This window comes from Lithobates pipiens, unplaced genomic scaffold (genome assembly GCF_037356315.1).
Source record: "Lithobates pipiens isolate NorthernLeopardFrog02 unplaced genomic scaffold, aLitPip1_a1.2 Scaffold_35, whole genome shotgun sequence".
NCBI classification, from domain to species: domain Eukaryota; kingdom Metazoa; phylum Chordata; class Amphibia; order Anura; family Ranidae; genus Lithobates; species Lithobates pipiens.
This window is the reverse complement of record NW_027507811.1, coordinates 15,507,824-15,529,550: the sequence shown is the minus strand read 5'-3', so window position 1 is coordinate 15,529,550 and position 21,727 is coordinate 15,507,824. Positions and strand designations below refer to the sequence as shown.

At 46.0% G+C, this 21,727-nt stretch overlaps 2 protein-coding genes across 9 annotated transcripts in view; both read right to left on the bottom strand.

Annotated features, from left to right (window-relative positions):
• The window catches only part of LOC143955556 (uncharacterized), a 161,137-nt gene that overhangs the window by 88,724 nt on the left and 50,686 nt on the right, over positions 1-21,727 (bottom strand). For 4 of the 8 annotated variants that reach the window (XM_077465626.1, XM_077465622.1, XM_077465629.1 and 1 more), the window contains exons 2-3: positions 9,613-9,725; positions 9,399-9,496 (exon numbers count right to left, since the gene is read on the bottom strand). In XM_077465626.1, coding sequence (XP_077321752.1) covers positions 9,399-9,496; positions 9,613-9,697 — 183 coding nt within the window. In that variant the 5' untranslated portion in view covers positions 9,698-9,725. Of the gene's footprint in view, positions 1-9,398; positions 9,497-9,612; positions 9,726-10,462; positions 13,085-21,727 lie in introns of those variants that run through there. The other 4 variants (XM_077465623.1, XM_077465627.1, XM_077465620.1 and 1 more) reach the window with 3 other exon arrangements.
• LOC143955649 (uncharacterized) overlaps positions 3,008-21,727 on the bottom strand; it is a 39,808-nt gene continuing 21,088 nt past the window's right edge. Inside the window, 3 exon segments of the mRNA XM_077465752.1 lie at positions 3,008-5,995; positions 5,998-7,437; positions 8,871-9,015. Coding sequence (XP_077321878.1) covers positions 5,598-5,995; positions 5,998-7,437; positions 8,871-9,015 — 1,983 coding nt within the window. The 3' untranslated portion in view covers positions 3,008-5,597.

Sequence of the window (21,727 nt, the reverse complement as noted above, 5' to 3'; positions counted from 1 at the left end):
ACTGGCTATTGAGCTTAATTTTTCTCGGCTCGTCGTATGTGTTGTACGTCAACGCGTTCTTGACGTTCGGAATTTCCGACAAGATTTGTGTGACCGCGTGTATGCAAGACAAGTTTGAGCCAACATCCTTGGGGAAAAAAAAATCCACGGTTTTGTTGTCGGGAAATCCTTCTAGCCTTAGCAGATTATAAGCAAAATTTGTTTTCTAAATGGCAGGAACAGGTGGGAGGCGATGCAGATCCCAACCCTGCATCACCGGGTACGTCAAGTGGCCCCAACTCCATAGGAGGAAACTGTGTCCCAATCGGTAGTGGGAATCGTGGCTCCCAGGACAAGGGGAGAGAACCACCACATAGAACATCAGGCACTAGCGCATCTGAACACTACACTTTATCGGTCCCGAAGTCCAGACCTTTAAGGGCCTCACTCCTGCACGCCCTAATGGGGGGGGGGGGGGGAAACAGGGAAAGGGCAGATTGGGCGCGCCACCCCAATTCAAGGGGCCCTTTGGAAAAGGAAGAAATGCCCATCACCCGTTCCCTCATAGAACACCTCACCAGCGGACTTACCGATCTCCTGGAAAAGGTCAGGTAGACTACACTAAGGGGATATAGGGGACCCCCATATCCCTACACAGCACCCCAAGTCTCATCATAGAATAGATTTGAATCCCTTTATAACCAAAGGGAAGAGGAAGATGATGATTATGACTCACCTTATGAAACCTATCCCATGACCCCTTTAAGTTCCAAACCACAAGGTTTTTCAGGGTTTTTCCTGCTGCTCTGCACTCCACGCCACCATTCTGGGCCAGCGACGGGACATTCCAGTCCAGGAGTCACAAGCCAGGCCCCACAACACTAGCGTGGAGGAGGAGGAAGTGCAATCCTCCTCCGCTTTGAATGCTGGGCAGTGTGGGCAGGAAGGAAGTTGCGGCCATGACGTCACTGGTTGCTAGCCACCAGTGACCAAAAGTCAGGTGGAGACGGGGGCGAAGCTGGAGCCGGAGCCAGCGCTACCATGGCTTAGTCTGCCCCTGTCCCCTGCATTCTGGACTCCTGAACACGCTGCTCCTCCTGTTTTGCAGTTTGTTTGTTTTTGAATAATAAAAATTAGTGTTAATTTTTTGTGCTAAGGATACTGATTTTAAAATGCTGTCCCATTGATCGTCTGTCAATTCCACCTACATCTTCTTCCCATTTTACCCTACAAGTAAGAACCAGATCTTTTTCTACTGCTGTTATATGTATCTTGGTATACAGTTTTGATGTTATCCCTACATTAGGGTGACCAGACATCCCTGGGTTTCCGGGGACAGTCCCTGGATTGCGGGCACTCTCCCCGAACCAAGTCTGTCCCTGGTTTTGTCCCCGGATTGGATTTGAACAGGTTTTGGGGCAAATTTTAAAAATCTGAATTACATGGGGGTGGGGGTGTATTTTTTTTTTTTGATTATCTGTGCCCCTTTCTGATGACCATGTGCTGTTCAGAGCGGAGAGAATATTTCTTCCATTTCGGGGTGCACGCCCGTTCAGTTCCTGCTCGCATGTTCTTCTGCCTTGGCTCAAGTCCCGGCCAGCCGCCTTCCCATCTCCTTGCCTTCCCTGGCAGAGTGATCTTCCTCCGCTCCCCACCCAGTAGTAGCCGGGGGCCCGGAAAGTAAGACTTGACAGGCTGTGAGGCGGGGTCGAAGGCCAGAGAGTCCTTATTTGCCACCATTACTAGTAAAAAAAAAATATGTCCCCGGTTTTCATTTAAAAAAATCTGGTCACCTTACCATACATTTATCCATGCCACCCCTTCTTTTTTTTGCAATCCACACAAACTGCACATGCCCCCTCCCCCCCAATGTTGTGTGCGATTTAACTGATCTTTGCAGGTTCGTTTTCCCACATACACTCCTTCAAAATCATATAACTCCGCCCACTTAAAGCATTCATACATGCAGTACTGGGACAAGTTGTCCAGCACCCAGGGTGAGGATGCAGAACCGCACCCCCCCCTCTGCTTATGAGTGCTGTAGAATGTGTGTACTGCCCTGTGCAGTTGGCGTGGATGCAATATGCGACCAATTGCTTGCTTTATGGACGCCTGCCGCTGGAGCGTGCATGTGATGAGGGGGGTGCACTTCCCCAATTGCTGCGCCTGGGGCGGATGTCCCTCTTGCCCCCCCCCCCCCTGTCACTGTGTACATGTACAGAATGATTTGAGAGATGTAATATGTATGTGAACCTGCAACTATGGAGGAAATGTGACCTTCATTTTACGTCCAGTATTTCTTTTTTGTATAAGATTAATATCAATACACAATATTGGCATTAAAAAGGGGATAAATTCCAGAGATAAAACGATAATTCTCCCGCTCTACAAGACTCTGGTCCGGCCGCACCTGGAGTATACTGTCCAGTTCTGGGCACCGGTCCACAGGAAAGATGCACTGGAAATGGAGTGAGTACAAAGAACGGCAACTAAGCTGATAAAGGGTCTGGAGGATATTAGTTATGAGGAAAGGTTGTGAGCTCTGAAGTTATTCTCTCTGGAGAAGAGACGTTTGAGAGTGGATATGATTTCAATATACAAATACCGGACTGGTGACCCCACAATATATAAATACCGTACTGGTGACCCCACAATAGGGAGAACACTTTTTCGTGGAAGGGAGTTTAACAAGACTCGTGGCCACTCATTAAAATTAGAAGAAAAGAGGTTTAACCTTAAACTACGTAGAGGGTTCTTTACTGTAAGAGCGGCAAGGATGTGGAATTCCCTTCCACAGACGGTGGTCTCAGCGGGGGGCATCGATAGTTTCAAGAAACTATTAGATAAGCACCTGAACGACCACAACATACAGGGATATACAATGTAATACTGACATGTAATCACACACATAGGTTGGACTTGGTGGACGTGTGTCTTTTTTCAACCTCGCCTACTATGTAATACACAATGGACTAATTTTTCTGTTATCAGATTATATTTTAACAAAAAAAATTATGAAAAACAACAGTTTGATTTTAATATTATGTATACATTTATTTTTTTGATGTATTTTAATATTTATAATTATTTAAAAAAATCAAAAGAATGGAAAACAGACTGAAGATTGATGAAGATGGGTGTACTCAGGTATACGCCAGGGCAAAAGCCGTATATGCCCACATGGGGGGGTGCACAGGTGTTCCATGCATCCCCATGCAGGCAGGTTCCATCCACGTCAATTGGGACGGAGCGTCCGCCCGCGGAATGGCGGCAAACTGCGATTCTTAAAATTCTCCACAGGCGACGTTTTTAAACGCCTTTACGGGTCATCAGTTTAGAGTGGCACGGGAGGTCTGGTGCTAGAATTATTGCTCTCCCTCTGACGTTCGCGACAATACCTCACATGTGTGGTGTAATCACCGTTTCCATGCGCTCGGGAGTAACGCATGCGCTCGCATTTGCACGTAAGCACGGTGGAAGCAAGGGCGCTTTACATTTTGTTCTTATTATTTATTCATATATTTTATGCCCATTTTTTTTTTTTTTACACTTTTTATTTTTGCACTAACTTTATTGCTATCACAAGGATGAATAACATCGCTTGTGGCAGTATCGGCCATGACAGGTCCTCTTTATGGAGAGATTCGGGGGTCTATTGGACCCCAGATGTCTCCTCTGGCCCTCCCATGCAGCCGATCGGCTACTTTCCTGGCCACTGGTGGCCAGGTAAACAAAAGGGGCAGAACCGGAAGTGGCAAACTACTCGCCACTTCCGGTTTCCAGGGTTGCAGAGAGAGGGGGAACGATGTCAGTTCCTCTCTCTCTCTACAGGGCCCCACTCTCGGCCTCCACAATGGGCACCGGAGACCCAGGGAGAGGAGGCGGTGGCAGAAAGGGGGGCCACCCGCAGAAGTGATCGAGTGGCTGATCAGAAACTTAGATCACTTCTGCAAGAAAGAGAATTGCTACCTGAAAAGAATGATACCGGGACGATGCCTGTAGGTTCACCCAACATCCCGGTATAACCACTCAAACCAGAGGACGTCCATGTATGTACCATGGGAAGGAAGTGGTTAAGGTTATATACTTTCCTATTTACTAATGCCAGCAGCACGAGTATTAAAAATAATCAATGTTGATAGGAAGAGTGAAGTTCCACTTTAATCCATGTATTTATGGACCTTGCTTTGTGCACTGGTCCAAATCATTTGGTGGAGGGGGGGTTATGGTGTGGGGGCTGTTTTTCAGGGCTTGGGTTTGGCCCCTTAGATCCAGTGAAGGGAACTCTTAAGACTTCGGCATACCAAGACATTTTGGACAATTTTACGTTCCCAGCTTTGTGGAAACAGTTTGGGGATGGCCCCTTCCTGTTCCAACATGACTGCGCACCAGTGCACAAAGCTTTGGGGTGGAGGAACTTGACTGGTCTGACCTCAACCTGATAGAACACCTTTAGAATGAATTAGAGAGGAGATGGCAAGCCAGGCCTTCCCTGTCGTAGACCATCAATGACCTTCCCTTCCAAGTCCAGTCAAGTTCCTCCAACCCAAACTCGCTCATCCATGTCTTTATGGACCTTGCTTTCTGCACTGGTCCATATCATTTGGTGGAGGGGGGATTAAGGTGTGGGGGCTGTTTTTCAGGGGTTGGGTCTTGGCCCCTTAGTTCCAGTGAAGGGAACTCTTAAGGTGTCAGCACACCAAGACATTTTGGACAATTTCATGCTCCCAACGTTGTGGGAACAGTTTGGGGTTGGCCCATTCCTGTTCCAACATGACTGCCCACCAGTGCACAAAGCAAGGTCCATAAAGACATAGATGAGCGAGACTGGACTTCGATGGAAAGGCCTGGCTCGCAGTCTCCTCTCGAATTCATCCCATAGGTGTTCTATTGGGTTGAGCTCAGGCTCCATAAAGACATGGATGAGCGAGTTTGGGGTGGAGGAACTTGACTGGCCTGACCTCAACCCGATAGAACACCTTTGGGATGAATTAGAGAGGAGACTGTGAGCCAGGCCTTCTCGTAGAACATCAGTGGCCTTTCCTTCCAAGTCCAGTCAAGTTCCTCCAACCCAAACTAGATCATCCATGTCTTTATGGACCTTGCTTTGTGCACTGGTCCAAATCATTTGGCGGAGGAGGGATTATGGTGTGGGGGGTTGTTCTTTAGGGGTTGGGCTTGGCCCCTTAGTTCCAGTGCAGGGAATGTGACTGTGCACCAATGCACAAAGCAAGGTCCATAAAAACACGGATGAGCGAGTTTGGGTTGGAGGAACTTGACTGGACTTGGAAGGGAAGGCCACTGATGGTCTACGAGAAAGCCTGGCTCGCAGTCTCCTCTCGAATTCATCCCAAAGGTGTTCTATCGGGTTGAGGTCAGGCTCCATAAAGACATGGATGAGTGAGTTTGGGGTGGAGGAACTTGACTGGCCCGACCTCAACCCGATAGAACACCTTTGGGATGAATTAGAGAGGAGACTGTGAGCCAGGCCTTCTCGTAGACCATCAGTGGCCTTTCCTTCCAAGTCCAGTCAAGTTCCTCCATCCCAAACTCGCTCATCCATGTCTTTATGGACCTTGCTTTGTGCACTGGTCCAAATCATTTGGTGGAGGTGGGGATTATGGTGTTTGGTTGTTCTTCAGGGGTTGGGCTTGGCCCCTTAGTTCCAGTGAAGGGAATGCGACTGAGCACCAGTGCACAAAGCAAGGTCCATAAAGACATGGATGAGCGAGTTTGAGGTGGAGGAACTTGACTGGACTCAAGGGAACTCTTAAGGCGTCAGCATACCAAGACATTTCGGATATATTTATGTTCCCAACTTTGTGGGAACTGTTTGGGGATGGCCCGCACTCTGAACATGAAAAGGGACGCTCACCAGTGTGAATTGTCCGGTGTTTAACAAGGCCTCCTATATAAGAGAATGATTTCCCGCACCCTGGACATGCATAAGGGCGTTCACCTGTGTGACTTCTCTGATGTTCAACAATTGCTCCTTTCTGAGCAAAAGATCCAGACTTGTGTGAAGTCTCTGGTGTTGCACAAGGTGTTCTTTCAAATTGAAACATTTCCCGCACTCTGAACATGAATTAGGACGCTCCCCCGTGTGAATTTTCTGGTGTTTTAAAAGATTTCTTTTATGAATGTAGAATTTCCCGCACTCTGAACATGGATACGGACGCTCACCTGTGTGAATTTTCTGATGTATAAAAAGTGCTCCTTTCTCAGCAAAAGATTTCCCGCACTCTAAACATGGATAAGGGCGAATGCAACTGTGATTTCTCTGGTGTACAATAAGTCTTTCTTTTTTAAAGAAACCGTTCCCGCAGTCCGAACAATGGAAAGGACGCTCACTGCTGTGAATTTTCTGGTGTTCAGTAAGATTTCCTTTTTTAAGGAAACGTTTCCCGCACTCTGGGCAAGGGAAAGGACGCGCACCCGTGTGAATTTTCAGGTGTTCAGCAAGTTCTCCTTTACGAGTAAAAGTTTTCCCGCACTTTGAACATGAAAAAGGACGCTCGCCTGTGTGAATTACCTGATGTCCAAGAAGGTGTTTTTTTTCAATGAAACATTTTCCGCACACTGCACATAAATAAGGACGCACACCTGTGTGAGTTCTCTGGTGTATAACAAGGGCTGATTTTTTAAGGAAACCTTTCCCGCACTCTGAACAAGAGAAAGGACGCTCACCCGTGTGAATTCCTTGATGGGAAACCAGGACTGATTTTCGAATGAAACTTTTCCCGCACTCTGAACATGAATAGGGGCACTCGCCTGTGTGAATTCTCTGGTGGGTAATAAGGGATTCTTTTCTAACGAAACCTTTTCCGCACTCTGAACAAGAGAAAGGACACTCACCAGTATGAATTCTCTGGTGTCTAAAAAGGATTTCTTTTTTAAGGAAACCTTTCCCGCATTCCGAACAAGATAAAGGACACTCACCAGTGTGAATTCTTTGATGGGAAACTAGGACTGATTTCCGAATGAAACTTTTCTCGCACTCTGAACATGGATAGGGACGCTCACCTGTGTGAATTCTCTGGTGTACAATAAGCTGTTGTTTCTGAGAAAAACATTTCCCGCACTCTGAACATGGATAGGGACGCTCACCGGTGTGAATTCTCTGGTGCGCAAGAAGGTTTTTGTTTGCAGTGAAAGATTTCCCGCACACTGAACATGAGAATGAACGCTCTCCTGTGTGAACCCTCTTATGGCTTAAAGAAGAGATCTGTGGATTGGATGGATCTGGTGATCTGTGAGATCTTGGATGGAGATCTGAAGTCATAGTATGGGATTTCTTAGAAGGTTCCTCAGGATTAGAAGGACCCATTGATCTAACTAACCAATCAGAGTTCACTTTCGGAGAATATTGTGGAATGTCAGTATCTTCTGCCTTACAAACTGGAGATATAATAAGATGTCCCTTTGATTTATTTATATTCCAGAAACACCGTCCATCTGCTGGAAAGCAATATTTAATATAAGTCATATCTGTTCTCATATATCTTGTATTCAGAAGTCATATGTATACAATGGGCATGATGGTGAGAGAGAGAAAACTGACTACAAGGGTGAAAAGAAAATGTGAAAAAAAAGTAAAAATAATGTAACCAACAAATGGCAGTTCGATTGCCGGAGTAATCATCTAGGTAAGGAAAACTCCAACTACGGAGGCCCATGTTTGAGAGCCTCACAATAAGTACAACAGGGTCACATGCAGCCCTCAAGTCCTACATTGTCTCTGATACATCAGTTGGATAAAGATAAGGAATTGTAGATAAATCCTTTACATGGTGTACAGTATCTCCTCCTCATTTGTTGGGAACATGACGTTATATTGAGGAATGGAGATGGACCTTTCATATGGTGTACAGTATCTCCTCCTCATTTGTTGGGAACATGACGTTATATTGAGGAATGGAGATGGACCTTTCATATGGTGTACAGTATCTCCTCCTCATTTGTTGGGAACATGACGTTATATTGAGGAATGAAGATGGACCTTTCATATGGTGTACAGTATCTCCTCCTCATTTGTTGGGAACATGACGTTATATTGAGGAATGAAGATGGACCTTTCATATGGTGTACAGTATCTCCTCCTCATTTGTTGGGAACATGACATTATATTGAGGAATGGAGATGGACCTTTCATATGGTGTACAGTATCTCCTCCTCATTTGTTGGGAACATGACGTTATATTGAAGAATGGAGATGGACCTTTCATATGGTGTACAGTATCTCCTCCTCATTTGTTGGGAACATGACGTTATATTGAGGAATGGAGATGGACCTTTCATATGGTGTACAGTATCTCCTCCTCATTTGTTGGGAACATGACGTTATATTGAGGAATGGAGATGGACCTTTCATATGGTGTACAGTATCTCCTCCTCATTTGTAGGAAACATGACGTTATATTGAGGAATGGAGATGGACCTTTCATATGGTGTACAGTATCTCCTCCTCATTTGTTGGGAACATGACATTATATTGAGGAATGAAGATGGACCTTTCATATGGTGTACAGTATCTCCTCCTCATTTGTTGGGAACATGACGTTATATTGAGGAATGGCGATGGACCTTTCATAGTCTTCCACAGGAACTTGTTCTAGCAGACTGGAAGAGCTTCTAATATTTGTAAGAATCATTGTAGAATGTTGATTTGGGGAATTATCTGCATTTTGGAACAAAGAAGGAACTCTTTTAACTTTGAATTATGGACACACTTTATGTGGCTTTTCTGCCCTTCCCTGGATCAACTGCCACTTTGGATTTCTTTTTTACTCAGTGGTCATATGGTATATTTTATATTTCAATCCATGTAAATACATACCTTAGGCTTAGATATGTAGAATGTGAACTTTCTTCATTTAGTTTTTAGGACTTACTTGTGTACATATGTTGAGAAGGTTCTTCTTGTTTACTTTGCATAGTCATCTCCTCCTTCTTCATAGACTGCTGATCTCCACTCACCAACCTCTCTTCTTCTTCTTCTTCTTTATGCTCAACTTTGATGTCTGTCCGTTCTTCATTCTAAATTCCAGAGATGATAAAATATAACATCTGGATACACTGCTGCCAATAATAAGAGATGACATAGAAGAATGTCCTCTTATAGAATAATTTTTTTGTTTTTTTCTGGTCCCATCTACCTGATCATTCTCTGTATAGAGGTGATCTTCCCATGTAGAATTCTGGGAATACAGAGGACAACCCTCCTCCATAGACTGCTGATCTCCACTCACCAACCTCTCTTCTTTTTCCTCTTTAACCTCAACCTTAATGTCTTTTAGTTTTTCAACCTAAACACCAAAGATGAAAGAATACATTTGTAAAAAGGAGCAAGAGATGACATATAGGAATGTTACCCCATACCGCAAATATGTTTTTAGGTCTACATGCTCAGTCCCACCTACCTGATGATGGTGGGGGATGGTGAGATCTTCCTGTGTGGAATCCCGGGAATACAGAGGACGGGGACATCTCTCTGGTGGGTTCCCATTACTGGATCCATCTGTAGGAAACACACACACTGACTGAATACATTGTTTCTATGTGTTTATCAGATGATGGGGGATCTAGGTGGAGCCTCCGTACTGCTCTCTCCTTTACAATAAAGTCTCCTCTTACCCGGTGATGTGAGGGGCGGCTGATTCTCCATCATGACGTCCTTGTAGAGATCCTTGTGTCCTTCTAAATACTCCCACTCCTCCATGGAGAAATAGACAGTGACATCCTGACACCTCAGAAAAATCAGTAGATATAATTAGGATGTATCCGGTCTATAAACCAGAGGCTCTGGATGGACAGTTGGATAAATGGTTCTATATTTAGGATGTATCCGGTCTATAAACCAGAGGCTCTGGATGGACAGTTGGATAAATGGCTCTATATTTAGGATGTATCCGGTCTCTATAAACCATAAGGCTACTTTCACACTTTACAGCATAGGTCTTCAAACTACAGCCCTCCAGTTGTTCAGGAACTTCAATTCCCATCATGCCTAGCCATGTCTGTGAATGTCAGAGTTTTACAATGCCTCATGGGATGTGTAGTTCCGCAACAGCTGGAGGGCCGTAGTTTGAGGATCCCTGCTTTACAGGCTATATAGCAATAAAAATAGCGCCTGTAAAGCGCCTCTCCTGTCACTCCTGGAGCGGTGCGCTGGCTAGGACGCTAAAAAAAAAGTCCTGCAAGCAGCATCTTTGAGGCGCTTTAAGAGCAGTGTATACACCACTCCTAAAGCGCCTCTGCCTATTGAAATCAATGGGCAGCACCGCCGAAGCACCGGCAAAGCTCTGCCGCAGCAGCGCAAAAATGACAGTAAAGTGTTGCTAAAAATAGTGGCGCTTTACCGCCAACGCCCGCCCAGCCCGGTGTGAAAGTGCCCTAATTGACATCACAGTCAGTGACTATGGAGGAAGAGGACGGACATGATGGGGGGGTTACTGGGCGTAAATATAAAATAATATCTTATTACCTCCTCTACTGCCAGTAATGTCTCCTCTCTACTTCCCTCCCACTCTTTTACCAGGAATTGCCTGTTTATGCTCCAAAAACACTTCGTGTCTGTAGCATAGATCACTTCCTGTCTGTAGCTGAGATCACTTCCTGTCTGCCACTGACATCACTTCCTGTTTGCTCCAAGTGACAACACCACCTTGCGTTGAAGATAAATACTACAGTCTTCATTAGGCTTCATCATTTTGCCCGCTGCTTTGTGGCCCATTCCTCTATTATGTTCCATCCATCAGAAAATGTGTTTTTTTTTTCCAATATAATCTTTATTCAACTCCAAACAGGGAGAAACGGTCCCCAAAACATACAATGACAAAGTACAAAACAACCCAGAGAATCAAAACTCGGTACGAATAAAAAGTGCAATTATAAGACTGTCGTACATCAATCATATCCTGGCGAGATCCAGTGAGAATGCCGTGCCAGAGTTCGGGATCATATAAACCCCAGGTCCCCCCGGCACCAGCCGTCCCCACATACGGGAAGGGGGCCGTTTGTCCCACTTTTCAACATTTTCAAAAAGAACAAGTAACAGAAGGGGGGGGGGAGAGAGAAGAAAAAAAAAGGGAGAAAAGAGAAGAAAAGAAAAGCCACGATGGCAGCCACTGCCCAAGGGCCCCGTTAGGCCAATCCCGGGCACTAAGATGAAAGCAGGCGGCGTCCCTCCAGCGAGAATATGAAAACATTCCAGCCGTCCCAAGTTTGTTTAAAGGTCTCCTGTTTATCTTGTGCTGTAAGGATCAAGTCCTCCACCTTTTTAATTTCTTTTACTTTCCTGACCCAATGAACGATGGAGGGAGGGGAACTTTGTTTTCAATAGAGCGGGGATACAGGACTTCGCAGCGTTTATCAAGTGTCTTAGAATGGATTTTTTATATTTTTTAATGGGGATCCGTGAGAGGTGTAGGAGAAAAAATGCTGCCTCTTCCGGAATTAGAATTTCCGTAAAATTCTGTGTTATGCGTCTGACCTCTCTCCAGAAGTCGATCAAACTGGGACAGGACCAGAATATGTGGAGCAACGTACCCTCTTCTACCCCACAGCGCCAAGGGGAAACATTTATGCAGTTTGGTTGGTGTCAAATACCACCTGGTAAGGAGTTTAAAGTTCGTCTCCTGTATCTTAGTGCACAGCGAGGACTTAAAAGCAAGAGTAATAATACGATGTCTTTGCTCCGGGGAAAACGTGCAATTAAGGTCCCTTTCCCAACTGGTCAGACACGGTAAATCGGGATGCTCCGGAGGTGTATTCAGAAGCGCATATGTCTGAGAAAGGATGTGGGTCAAAGGACATTCACTTGTACATAACGTCTCAAAGTCCGTCTGACGGCGGTCGAATTCTTGGGGATTGGGAAGAGAGTGGAGGAAGTGATGTAATTGCACTGCTCTCCAAAAAGGTAGCTGGAAATTTCCCGATGGATCAGTCAGGATTGAGATAGATGGCTATTTTCCGTCACTAACATATTTAGACGCATGGTCCAATTTAGCACGTCTGAGCGGGTCATACTCTCGGGAGTAAATCCCTGGCGCAAAATTTGATTGTGCGAGGATAGGAAATAGGGGGGAGGCCAATGTGGTAAGTACATTTTGGATAGCAATCTGGTAACAGACTTTCAGTGAGGCCCCTATGATAGGGTGCGACTTCAAATCCTTAGGCAAATCTTTGTAGCACCACAGGGCGCTTTTCAATGGGATGCGAGAGTAAGCCCTTGTACACGCGGTCGGAGAATCCGTCGGAGTGTGTCCTATCAGACCGTGTTGTCGGATAGTCCGACTGTGTGTGGTATGCATCGGACTGATTCTGTCGAAATATCCGTCGGACCCAATTTTCCAACTTGTTGGAAATATTTCCCGACCAACTGGTTCGATCGGACATACTCCGATCATGTGTAGAGAATTTTGATCGGACCAAGTGCCACGCATGCTCAGATCAAATTCCTACATCAAAGCTATTGGCTACTAGCCTGAACGTAGTCCCATCGTAACGAAATTACGTCATCACGTTCTGAATGATCGGATTTTTCGACAACTTAGTCTGACAAGATCCGACAGACAAAATACGACGGATTTGGTTGTCGAAATCTCCGACCATGTGTACAGGGGCTAAGACTGCTCTAATTGCACCCATAAATTAGTACATTGATTACGGTTCCAGTCTAACACCCGCCCCATGTGGGAGGCCTGGTAATAGCGTCGCAAGTCGGGAAGAGCCAACCCTCCCTGTTGTTTAGCTAATGTCAGTTGTGATCGCTGAAGTCTGGGTTTTTTGTGGGCCCATATAAATTGGGTAAGCAGGGACTGGGCCTGTTTGAAAAATGAGACTGGAATCTGGATCGGGAGAGCCTGAAAAAGATATATAAATTTAGGAAGAATATTCATTTTAATAAGATTGCATCTCCCGAACCATGAATGAAGACCGGAACGCCATTTCTGAAGGAGACCACGTGTCCTAGTAACAAGGGGGGAAATTCATCGCAAACGTACTCGCTATGTTCGGCGGAATGTGTGTACCTAAATACTTTAGGGCCGTGTGAGTCCACTTAAATCGAAAATTCGACTGCAAATCTAATAAGGTTTGTAGATGGCCTCTGACTTTGAGAAATTAATTTTTAGGTGGGAGAGCCCCCCCCCCCCCCCCCGTAAATTTGAAACTCTCGGAGGAGGTTTGGCAAAGAAGTTCTGGGGTTCGTTATCGAGAACAGCATATCGTCCGCATATGCAGAGATCTTACACTCAGTGCTGCCCATGTGAAGTCCCATTATGTCTGGATTTTGTCAGATAGTAGAGAGGAACGGTTCCAGGGACAGCGCAAATAAAATGGACGACAAGGGGCACCCCTGTCTGGTTCCATTCCTTATGTCAAGAGGGGCCGAAAGCACCCCATTTGCTTTTACCTGAGCCAGGGGACGGGAGTATATTTTACTTATCCACGACAACATTCGTCCCCCTAGGCCTATATGACAGGGGACCGAGAATATAAACGTCCAATTAACCCGATCAAAAGCCTTTTCGGCATCTGTACTCACAAAAAGACAGGGAGTCCCGGATGATTTAGCTTTATGCACCAAATTAAGTACTTTAATGATGTTGTCCCGGGCTTCCCTGGAGGGGATGAAGCCTACTTGGTCGATATGAATGAGGGATTGCAGATGTTGCGCCAAACGTGTGGCAAGGATTTTGGAGAATAGCTTCAAATCCAAGTTTAAAAGGGAGATCGGTCTGTAGCTCCTTGCCCTCCTTGGGAATCAAGGAAATATGGGCTCTAAGGGTATCCCTTGGAAAGTTCCCCCCCCCCCCCCCCCCCGAGCCCAGAACATTCAAAAACTGCACCAAGGATGGGCTGAGGGCAGGGAGGAAGATCTTATAGTATTGCGAAGCATATCCGTCTGGGCCCGGGGCCTTACCCCCCTTCAAAGAGCCCACCGCCCGCTGTACCTCCTCCAACGTAATCGGGTCTTCTAGATGTTTCCACGACTCCAACGATAGAGTGGAAAGTCCCGAACAGGCCACATACCCATCTATTTCCTCCTGACTGGATCCAGAGGGGGGCAGATTATAAAGATCATGGTAAAATTTCCCGAAAACCTCGGCTATCTGAGTTGGAGTAGAGGCCCATTGACCATTCCCATCCAACAACTGCAGTATATAGTAGGAAGACTTCAACTCCTTAACAGACCGAGCCAGAATCTTCCCACATTTGTTCCCCGACTCATAGGTCAGTTCCCGGCAAAACTGGAGTGCCGCCTTCGCTTTATAGTGAAGTAGGTCATTGATCTGGGCATGAATTGTCCCCAGTTCAATTTCTAGGGGCAGTGTGGGAGCGTGTTTATGCCTTGCCTCAATAGAGGCAAGCTTAACCACTTGACCACTGGGCACTTAAACACCCTTAATAACCAGACCAATTTTCAGCTTTCGGTGCTCTCACATTTTGAATGACAATTACTCAGTCATGCAACACTGGACCTATATGAAATTTTTGTCCTTTTTTTCACACAAATGGAGCTTTCTTTTGGTGGTATTTAATCACCGCTGGGTTTTTTATTTTTTGTGCTATAAAAGAAAAAATACAGAAAATTCTGTAAAAAAATAAATTTTTCTTTGTTTCTGTTATAAAATTTAGCAGATTAGTATTTTTTTCTTCATAAATTTTGGCAAAAATTTATACTACTACATATCTTTGGTAAAAATAAGTACAAATTGGTGGATATTATTTGGTCTTTGTGAAAGTTATAGAGTCCACAACCTATGGCGCCAATATCTGAAAATTGATCACACCTGAAGTACTGACGGCCTATTTGAATTCTTGAGACCCTAACATGCCAGAAAAGTACAAATACCCCCCAAATGACCCCTTTTTGAAAAGAAGACATTCCAAGGTATTTAGTAAGAGGCATGATGAGTTTTTTGAAGTTGTCATTTTTTCCCACAATTCTTTGCAAAATCAAGTTTTTTTTTACTTTTTTTTTTTTCACAAAATTGCCATATTATCAGTTTATTTCTCACACAGCATATGCATACCACAAATTACACCCCAAAACACATTCTGCTATTACTCCCGAGTACGGCGATACCACATGTGTGAGACTTTTACACAGTGTGGCCACATAGAGAGACCCAACATGCATGGAGCGCCATCAGGCGTTCTGGAGCGCCCAGGCCAATTCTGACATTTCTCTCCTACATGTAAAAATCATCATTTATTTGCTAGAAAATTACATAGAACTCCAAAACATTATATATGTTTTTTTAGCAAACACCCTGGAGAATACAATGGTGGTCGTTGCAACTTTTTATCTCGCACGGTATTTGCGCAGCAATTTTTCGAATGCTGTTTTTTGGAAAAAAAACAGTTTAACCACTTCCCGACCAGCGCACGACGATGTACGTCGACAGAATGGCACGGGCAGGCATATTGGCGTACATGTACGTCCAATATTCGTTGCCGCCGTGCCATCGGGAGCGCGCCGGCGGCGGCACGCTCCCGCGCTGGTCGGGACCCCCGTGAGTCCGGTCGCGGGACCCGCGGACTTGATCGCCGCGGGCATCCCTGCGATCGTCTCACGGAGCGGCCGAATGGAGGAAATGCTGTATAAACAACATTTTTCCATTCTGCCTAGCAACTAGTGACGCTGATCTCTGCTCCATGTGATTGGAGCAGAGATCAGTGTACACTAAATGAAAGCCCAACCCCCCCACAGTTAGTAACACACCCCTAGGAACACTTAACCCCTACACTGCCACCCACTGGTTAACCCTTTCACTGCCAGTGTCATTTACACAGGAATCACTGCATTTATATAGCAGTGATTACTGTATAAATGACAATGGTCCCAAAAATGTGTCAAAAATGTCCGATGGGTCCCCCACAATGTCGCAGTCACAATAAAAATCGCAGATCGCCGCCATTACTAGTAAAAAAAAAAATAATAAAAGATTATTAATAAAAATGCTATAAAACTATCCCTATTTTGTAAACGCTATAACTTTTGCGCAAACCAATCAATAATACGTATCGGCCTAAACTGAGGGAAAAAATGTTTTTTTATATATTTTTGGGGGATATTTATTATTACAAAAAGTAAAAAATAATGCGTTTTTTTCAAAATTATCGCTCTATTTTTGTTTATAGCGCAAAAAATAAAAACCGCAGGGGTGATCAAATACCACCAAAAGAAAGCTCTATTTGTGGGAAAAAAAGGACGTTAATTTTGTTTGGGAGCCACGTCGCACGACCGCGCAATTGTCAGTTAAAGCGACGCAGTGCCGAATCGCAAAAAGTGGTCTGGTCTTTGACCAGCAAATTGGTCCGGTCTGAAAGTGGTTAAAAAAAAAAAAAAAAACACAGTAAAGTTAGCCCAATTTTTGCATAATGTGAAAGATGAAGTTACACCGAGTAAATAGATACCTAACATGTCACTCTTCAAAATTGCACAGGCTCGTGGAATGGCGCCAAATGTCGCTACTTAAAAATCCCCATAGGCGACGATTTAATTTTTTTTTACTGGTTATATGTTTTGAGTTACAGAGGGGGTCTAGGGCTAGAATTATTGCTCTCGCTCTAACGTTCGCAGGGATACCTCACATGTGTGGTTTGAACACCGTTTTCATATGTGGGCGGGACTTACGTATGCGTTCGCTTCTGCATGCGAGCACATGGGGACAGGGGCGCTTTAAAAAATAAAATAAAAATTTATTGTTCATTTTACTTTATTTATTTTAGTTTGACATTTTTTTCCCCAAAAATAAATTTTTTGATCACTTTTATTCCTATTACAAGGAATGTAAACATCCCTTGTAATAGGAATATGGCATGACAGGTCCTCTTTAAAGTGAGATATGGGGTCAATAAGACCCCGCATCTCACCTCTAAGCTGGGAAGCCTGAAAAAAATAAACAAAATAAAAAAAGATTCTGGATTTGATCGTATTGGCGAGTCGGTAGAAGCATCGGAGGGCAGCGGGAGGGGGGGGGGTGTCTATGGCTGGGTATAGCAGGGTATCACCGACTATGGCTGGGTATCTCAGAGTATGGCTGGGTATCTCAGAGTATGGCGTTGCAGAGTATTGCGTTGCAGAGCATTGCAGGATATTGGAGGGTGTTGCAGAGCATTGCAGAGTGTTGCACGGTATTGGCAGAGTGTTGCAGGGTATTGGTGGGTGTTGCAGAGCATTGCAGAGTGTTGCAGAGCGTTGCAGGGTATTGGCGGGTGTTGCAGAGCATTGCAGAGTGTTGCAGGGTATTGGCGGGTGTTGCAGAGTGTTGCAGGGTATTGCAGAATGTTGCAGGGTATTGCAGAGTGTTGCAGGGTATTGCAGAGTGTTGCAGGGTATTGCAGGGTATTACAGAGTAATGCAGAGTATTGCAGGGTATTGCAGGGTATTGCAGGGTATTGCAGAGTAATGCAGACTAATGCAGAGTATTGCAGAGTATTGCAGTGTAATGCAGTGTAATGCAGAGTAATGCAGAGTATTGCAGAGTACTGCAGAGTACTGCAGAGTAATGCAGTGTAATGCAGAGTATTACAGAGTGTTGCAGGGTATTGCAGAGTAATGCAGGGTATTGCAGAGTAATGCAGGGTATTGCAGAGTGTTGCAGGGTATTGCAGAGTAATGCAGAGTAATGCAGAGTAATGGCAGGGTATTGCAGAGTATTGGCAGGGAATTGAGGGGTTAATTTTCGGTGAGCAGTGATGTGGGCACTGCAGATGCAGCCCACATCGCTGCTGACACCGATCTCTTCCCCCTCCGCTGTTCCGATCTGTACGGAGCGATCACGTGGTAAACGGCCGCTATGAGCGGCCATTTACCGTGATCCGTGATGCGCCGGGTCCTGTGGACCCGGCGGTCACGGATGCTCTCGAGTGCGCGCCCCAGGGGGGCGTCATATGACGGCCTCCCAGAGTTAAGAAACCGCCCTGTAGCCGTCATTCGGCTATAGGGCGGTTGTTAAGTGGTTAAAGAGTAACTTAGCCAACTGTTCATTCCACGCTCGTTTGATTCGAGCCCCATGTTTAATCAGGACCCCATGGAGAACCGACTTGTGGGCCTCCCAAACCATCCCCTGGTCGCAAATCCTGCACCTCGTTTTCTTGGAAATACAGGTCGAGCGACCTAGTAACATCTGCCAAAACCTCTGGGTCCTGGAGAAGACTCTCGTTGAGGCGCCAGAACAATGACCTGGGCAAGGGGTTCTTCGAGAGGGTGTAAGTAAGGGCTACAGGAGGGAGATCGGACCAAGTAATATGGCCAATGGATGAAGATTCCACCGGGTGCAGGTGGTTAGGAGGGATTAAAAAGAAATCTATCCTTGAATAGGATTTGTAAGGGGGGTAATAAAAGAATAGTCCCTTTCCCCTGTATGTTGCAGACGCCACACATCAACCAGTTGGTCCCGCAAGAGGCACTGGGTTATCTTCTTCCTTGCCGAAACAGGGACCGAGGAGCTCGAGGTAGAGGTATCAACCGAGGGTGAAAGGGGAATGTTAAAGTCCCCTCCCACAATCAGCTGGCCCTCCCGAAAATCTCTCAAAAGCTCAAAAGTAGTTCTAAGAAACACGTCCTGATGAACATTGGGGGCATATATCGTAGCGAGGGTAAATAGCAATTCCCCTATACGGCCCTTAAGAAAAAGAAAGCGACCTTCAGGGTCCACCCGGGATTCCTGGAGTACCCAGGGGAGCTTGCTAGAGATCATAATAGAGACACCCTTGGTCTTAGCAGAGGGGTTATTGGAATGGTAGACATGAGGGAAAAATCTTGACCTAAGGAAAGGGAGACTCGTCTTCTTAACCACTTGAGATCCGCGCTATAGCCAAATGACGGCTACAGCGCGGATCTCCTTTTCCGGGACGACGTCAATAGACGTAGTCCCGTGTACGAGCGGCCTGCGTGCCCCCTGAGGGGCGCGCGCGGCGCGCTCTGTGATCGGCGAGTCCATGAGACTCGCCTGATCACCGATCCGTGCAAGGGGTCGATCCCGACCCCTTATCACGTGATCAGCTGTCAGCCAATGACAGCTGATCAGGAGATATAACGGAGCCGGTAATCGGCTATTATTCCTCCTCGCGCTGACAGCGCGAGGAGAAAAAAAAAAGCCGATCACCGGCGGCCGTGATCGGGACATCAGTCCCGATCACGGCCAGCCCTGCTAGCGCCCACCTGCCCCCTGCCAGTGCCCACCTGCCCCCTGCAGTGCCACACTTATTAAAAGTAAGTACCCCCCGTCAGTGCCACCCAGCAGTGCCCATAGTGCCACCCAGCAGTGCCCACAGTGCCACCCAGCAGTGCCACCCACAGTGCCACCCACAGTGCCCACAATCTGCCTCAAAGGTGCTGCACCCCAGTGCCACATATTCGTGCCCATCAGTGTCATCTACCAGTGCCCAGCAGTGCCGCCCATCAGTGCCCAGCAGTGCCACCTATCAGAGCCACCTATCAGTGCCACCTATCAGTGCCCATCAGTCCCATCTATCAGTGGTACCTATCAGTGCCCATCCGTGCCACCCATCCGTGCCACCCATCCGTGCCACCCATCCGTGCCATGTTATCTGTGCCCATCTTTGCCCATCAGTGCCGCCTTATCTGTGCCCATCGGTGCCGCCTTATCTGTGCCTATTAGTGCCGCCTTAACTATGCCTATCAGTGCCCACCAGTGCAGCCTATCAGTGCCCACCAATGCAGCCTATCAGTTCCCACCAATGCAGCCCATCAGTGCCCACCAGTGCAGCCTATCAGTGCCGCCTAATCAGCGCACTTCAATGAAGGAGAAAAATGACCCGTTTGCAAAATTTTATAACAAACTATTAAAACATGATTTTTTTTTTTTTTTGCATCTTTTTTTGTTTGTTTAGCAAAAAATAAAACTCCCAGCTGTAACTAAATACCACCAAAAGAAAGCTCTATTTGTGGGAAAAAATGATAAAAATTTCATTTGGGTACAGTGTTGTATGCCCGCGCAATTGTCATTCAAAGTGCATCAGCGCTGAAAGCTGAAAATTGGTCTGAAAAACTGAAGAGTGAGAAAAAAAAAAAACAGGGCCTTCCAGCCCCTAAGAAAGAGAAATAATAGGAAAATCCGCACTGAAAGCACTAAAATAGCAAAAAATTGCTTTATGCCCCCCACACACGACCAGACTTTTCAACATCAAAAGTCTGACGGAATGATTCCGGCAGACTATTCGAACGTGTGTGGGCTGCAGCGGACTTTTGATTTGCAAAAGTCTGACAGACTTTAGAAATGGAACATGTTTCAAATTTTTTGGACAGAACTCTGCCGGACCCAGAAATCCGCTCATGTGTGTGCTAGTCTGACGGACTAAAACCGACGCTATGGCAGCTATTGGCTACTGGCTATGAACTTCCTTATTCTAGTCCAGTCATACGTCATCACGTTCGAATCCGTCGGACTTTGGTGTGATTGTGTGTGGCCAAGTCCGTTCATTCGGAAAGTCCGTCAGAACTTTGTCAGAACTCCGTCAGAACTCCATCGAAAGTCTGTCAGACTTATGCCGCGTACACACGACAGGACTTAAGTCCGGCAGACTTTCGACGGAGTTTTGACGGAGTTCTGACAGAGTTCTGACAGACTTTCCGAATGAACGGACTTGGCCACACACAATCACACCAAAGTCCGACGGTTTTGAACGTGATGACGTATGACTGGACTAGAATAAGGAAGTTCATAGCCAGTAGCCAATAGCTGCCCTAGCGTTGGTTTTAGTCCGTCAGACTAGCACACACACACGAGCTGATTTCTGGGTCCGGCAGAGTTCTGGCGGAAAAATTTGAAGCATGTTCCATTTCTAAAGTCTGTCAGACTTTTGTGAATCAAAAGTCCGTTGCAGCCCACACACGATCGAATAGTCTGCCGGAATCATTCCGTCAGACTTTGGATGTTGAAAAGTCCGGTCGTGTGTACGGGGCTTTAGTCCCTCGAAAAGTCTGGTCGTGTGTACGCGGCATAACGCATACCAGCAATATGCTGGATTTAAAGCGTCGTCCTGTTTGGGGTGTTAGGCAGACAAGTCGGAGAGAAGACTCCCCAGACCCATCTCCCCCATTCCCGCCCATGTAAGGTACATCATTTTATAACGGCATGCAGGTAAAAAGTCCAACAGTAAATCACAAACCTAAACAAATAAAAAACAATATAATAACATCATCTGGAAAACTTAGACTCAGCAGCTCCAAAGAGTCCCTCGGTCTGCCCTAAAACATAGGCACACCTGAGGGAGTCCAAGACAACAACTGGGTCACCACCAAGTAGCAGTCGCCCCCATACCCCCCTCCCCCCCCTTCCAAACCACCAGGCCCCACATGCCCAAAAAGAAACATAAAACATACCCCTGTAAAGAATGGGTTCCGTTGGAAGCATCTTTTTCATCTATACCACTCGCATCACTACCCTGGATATGACCTGCCCACATCCCTGCTTCCGCCACCCTACATCCCCTATTACATCCCACTCTGAAATGCTTTCAACAAATTTGCTCCCGTACAAAAATCTCCTCGATCCCCGGGCCCCTAACTCCGATCAAGTGTAACCCAGACTTCCCACCCGGCCTGTCTCCCAACTTCCTGTCAGAACACTGGCCACGGGACAATTTACGCGCCTATCATATGTACAACAGAGGTAAACTCATCTCCGCCCCAACCCTTGCCAGCACCGTAGCTAGACCACCCATTCCCCCTTGGACTTACCTTTGTAAGGATTAAGGTATGTCTAAACAA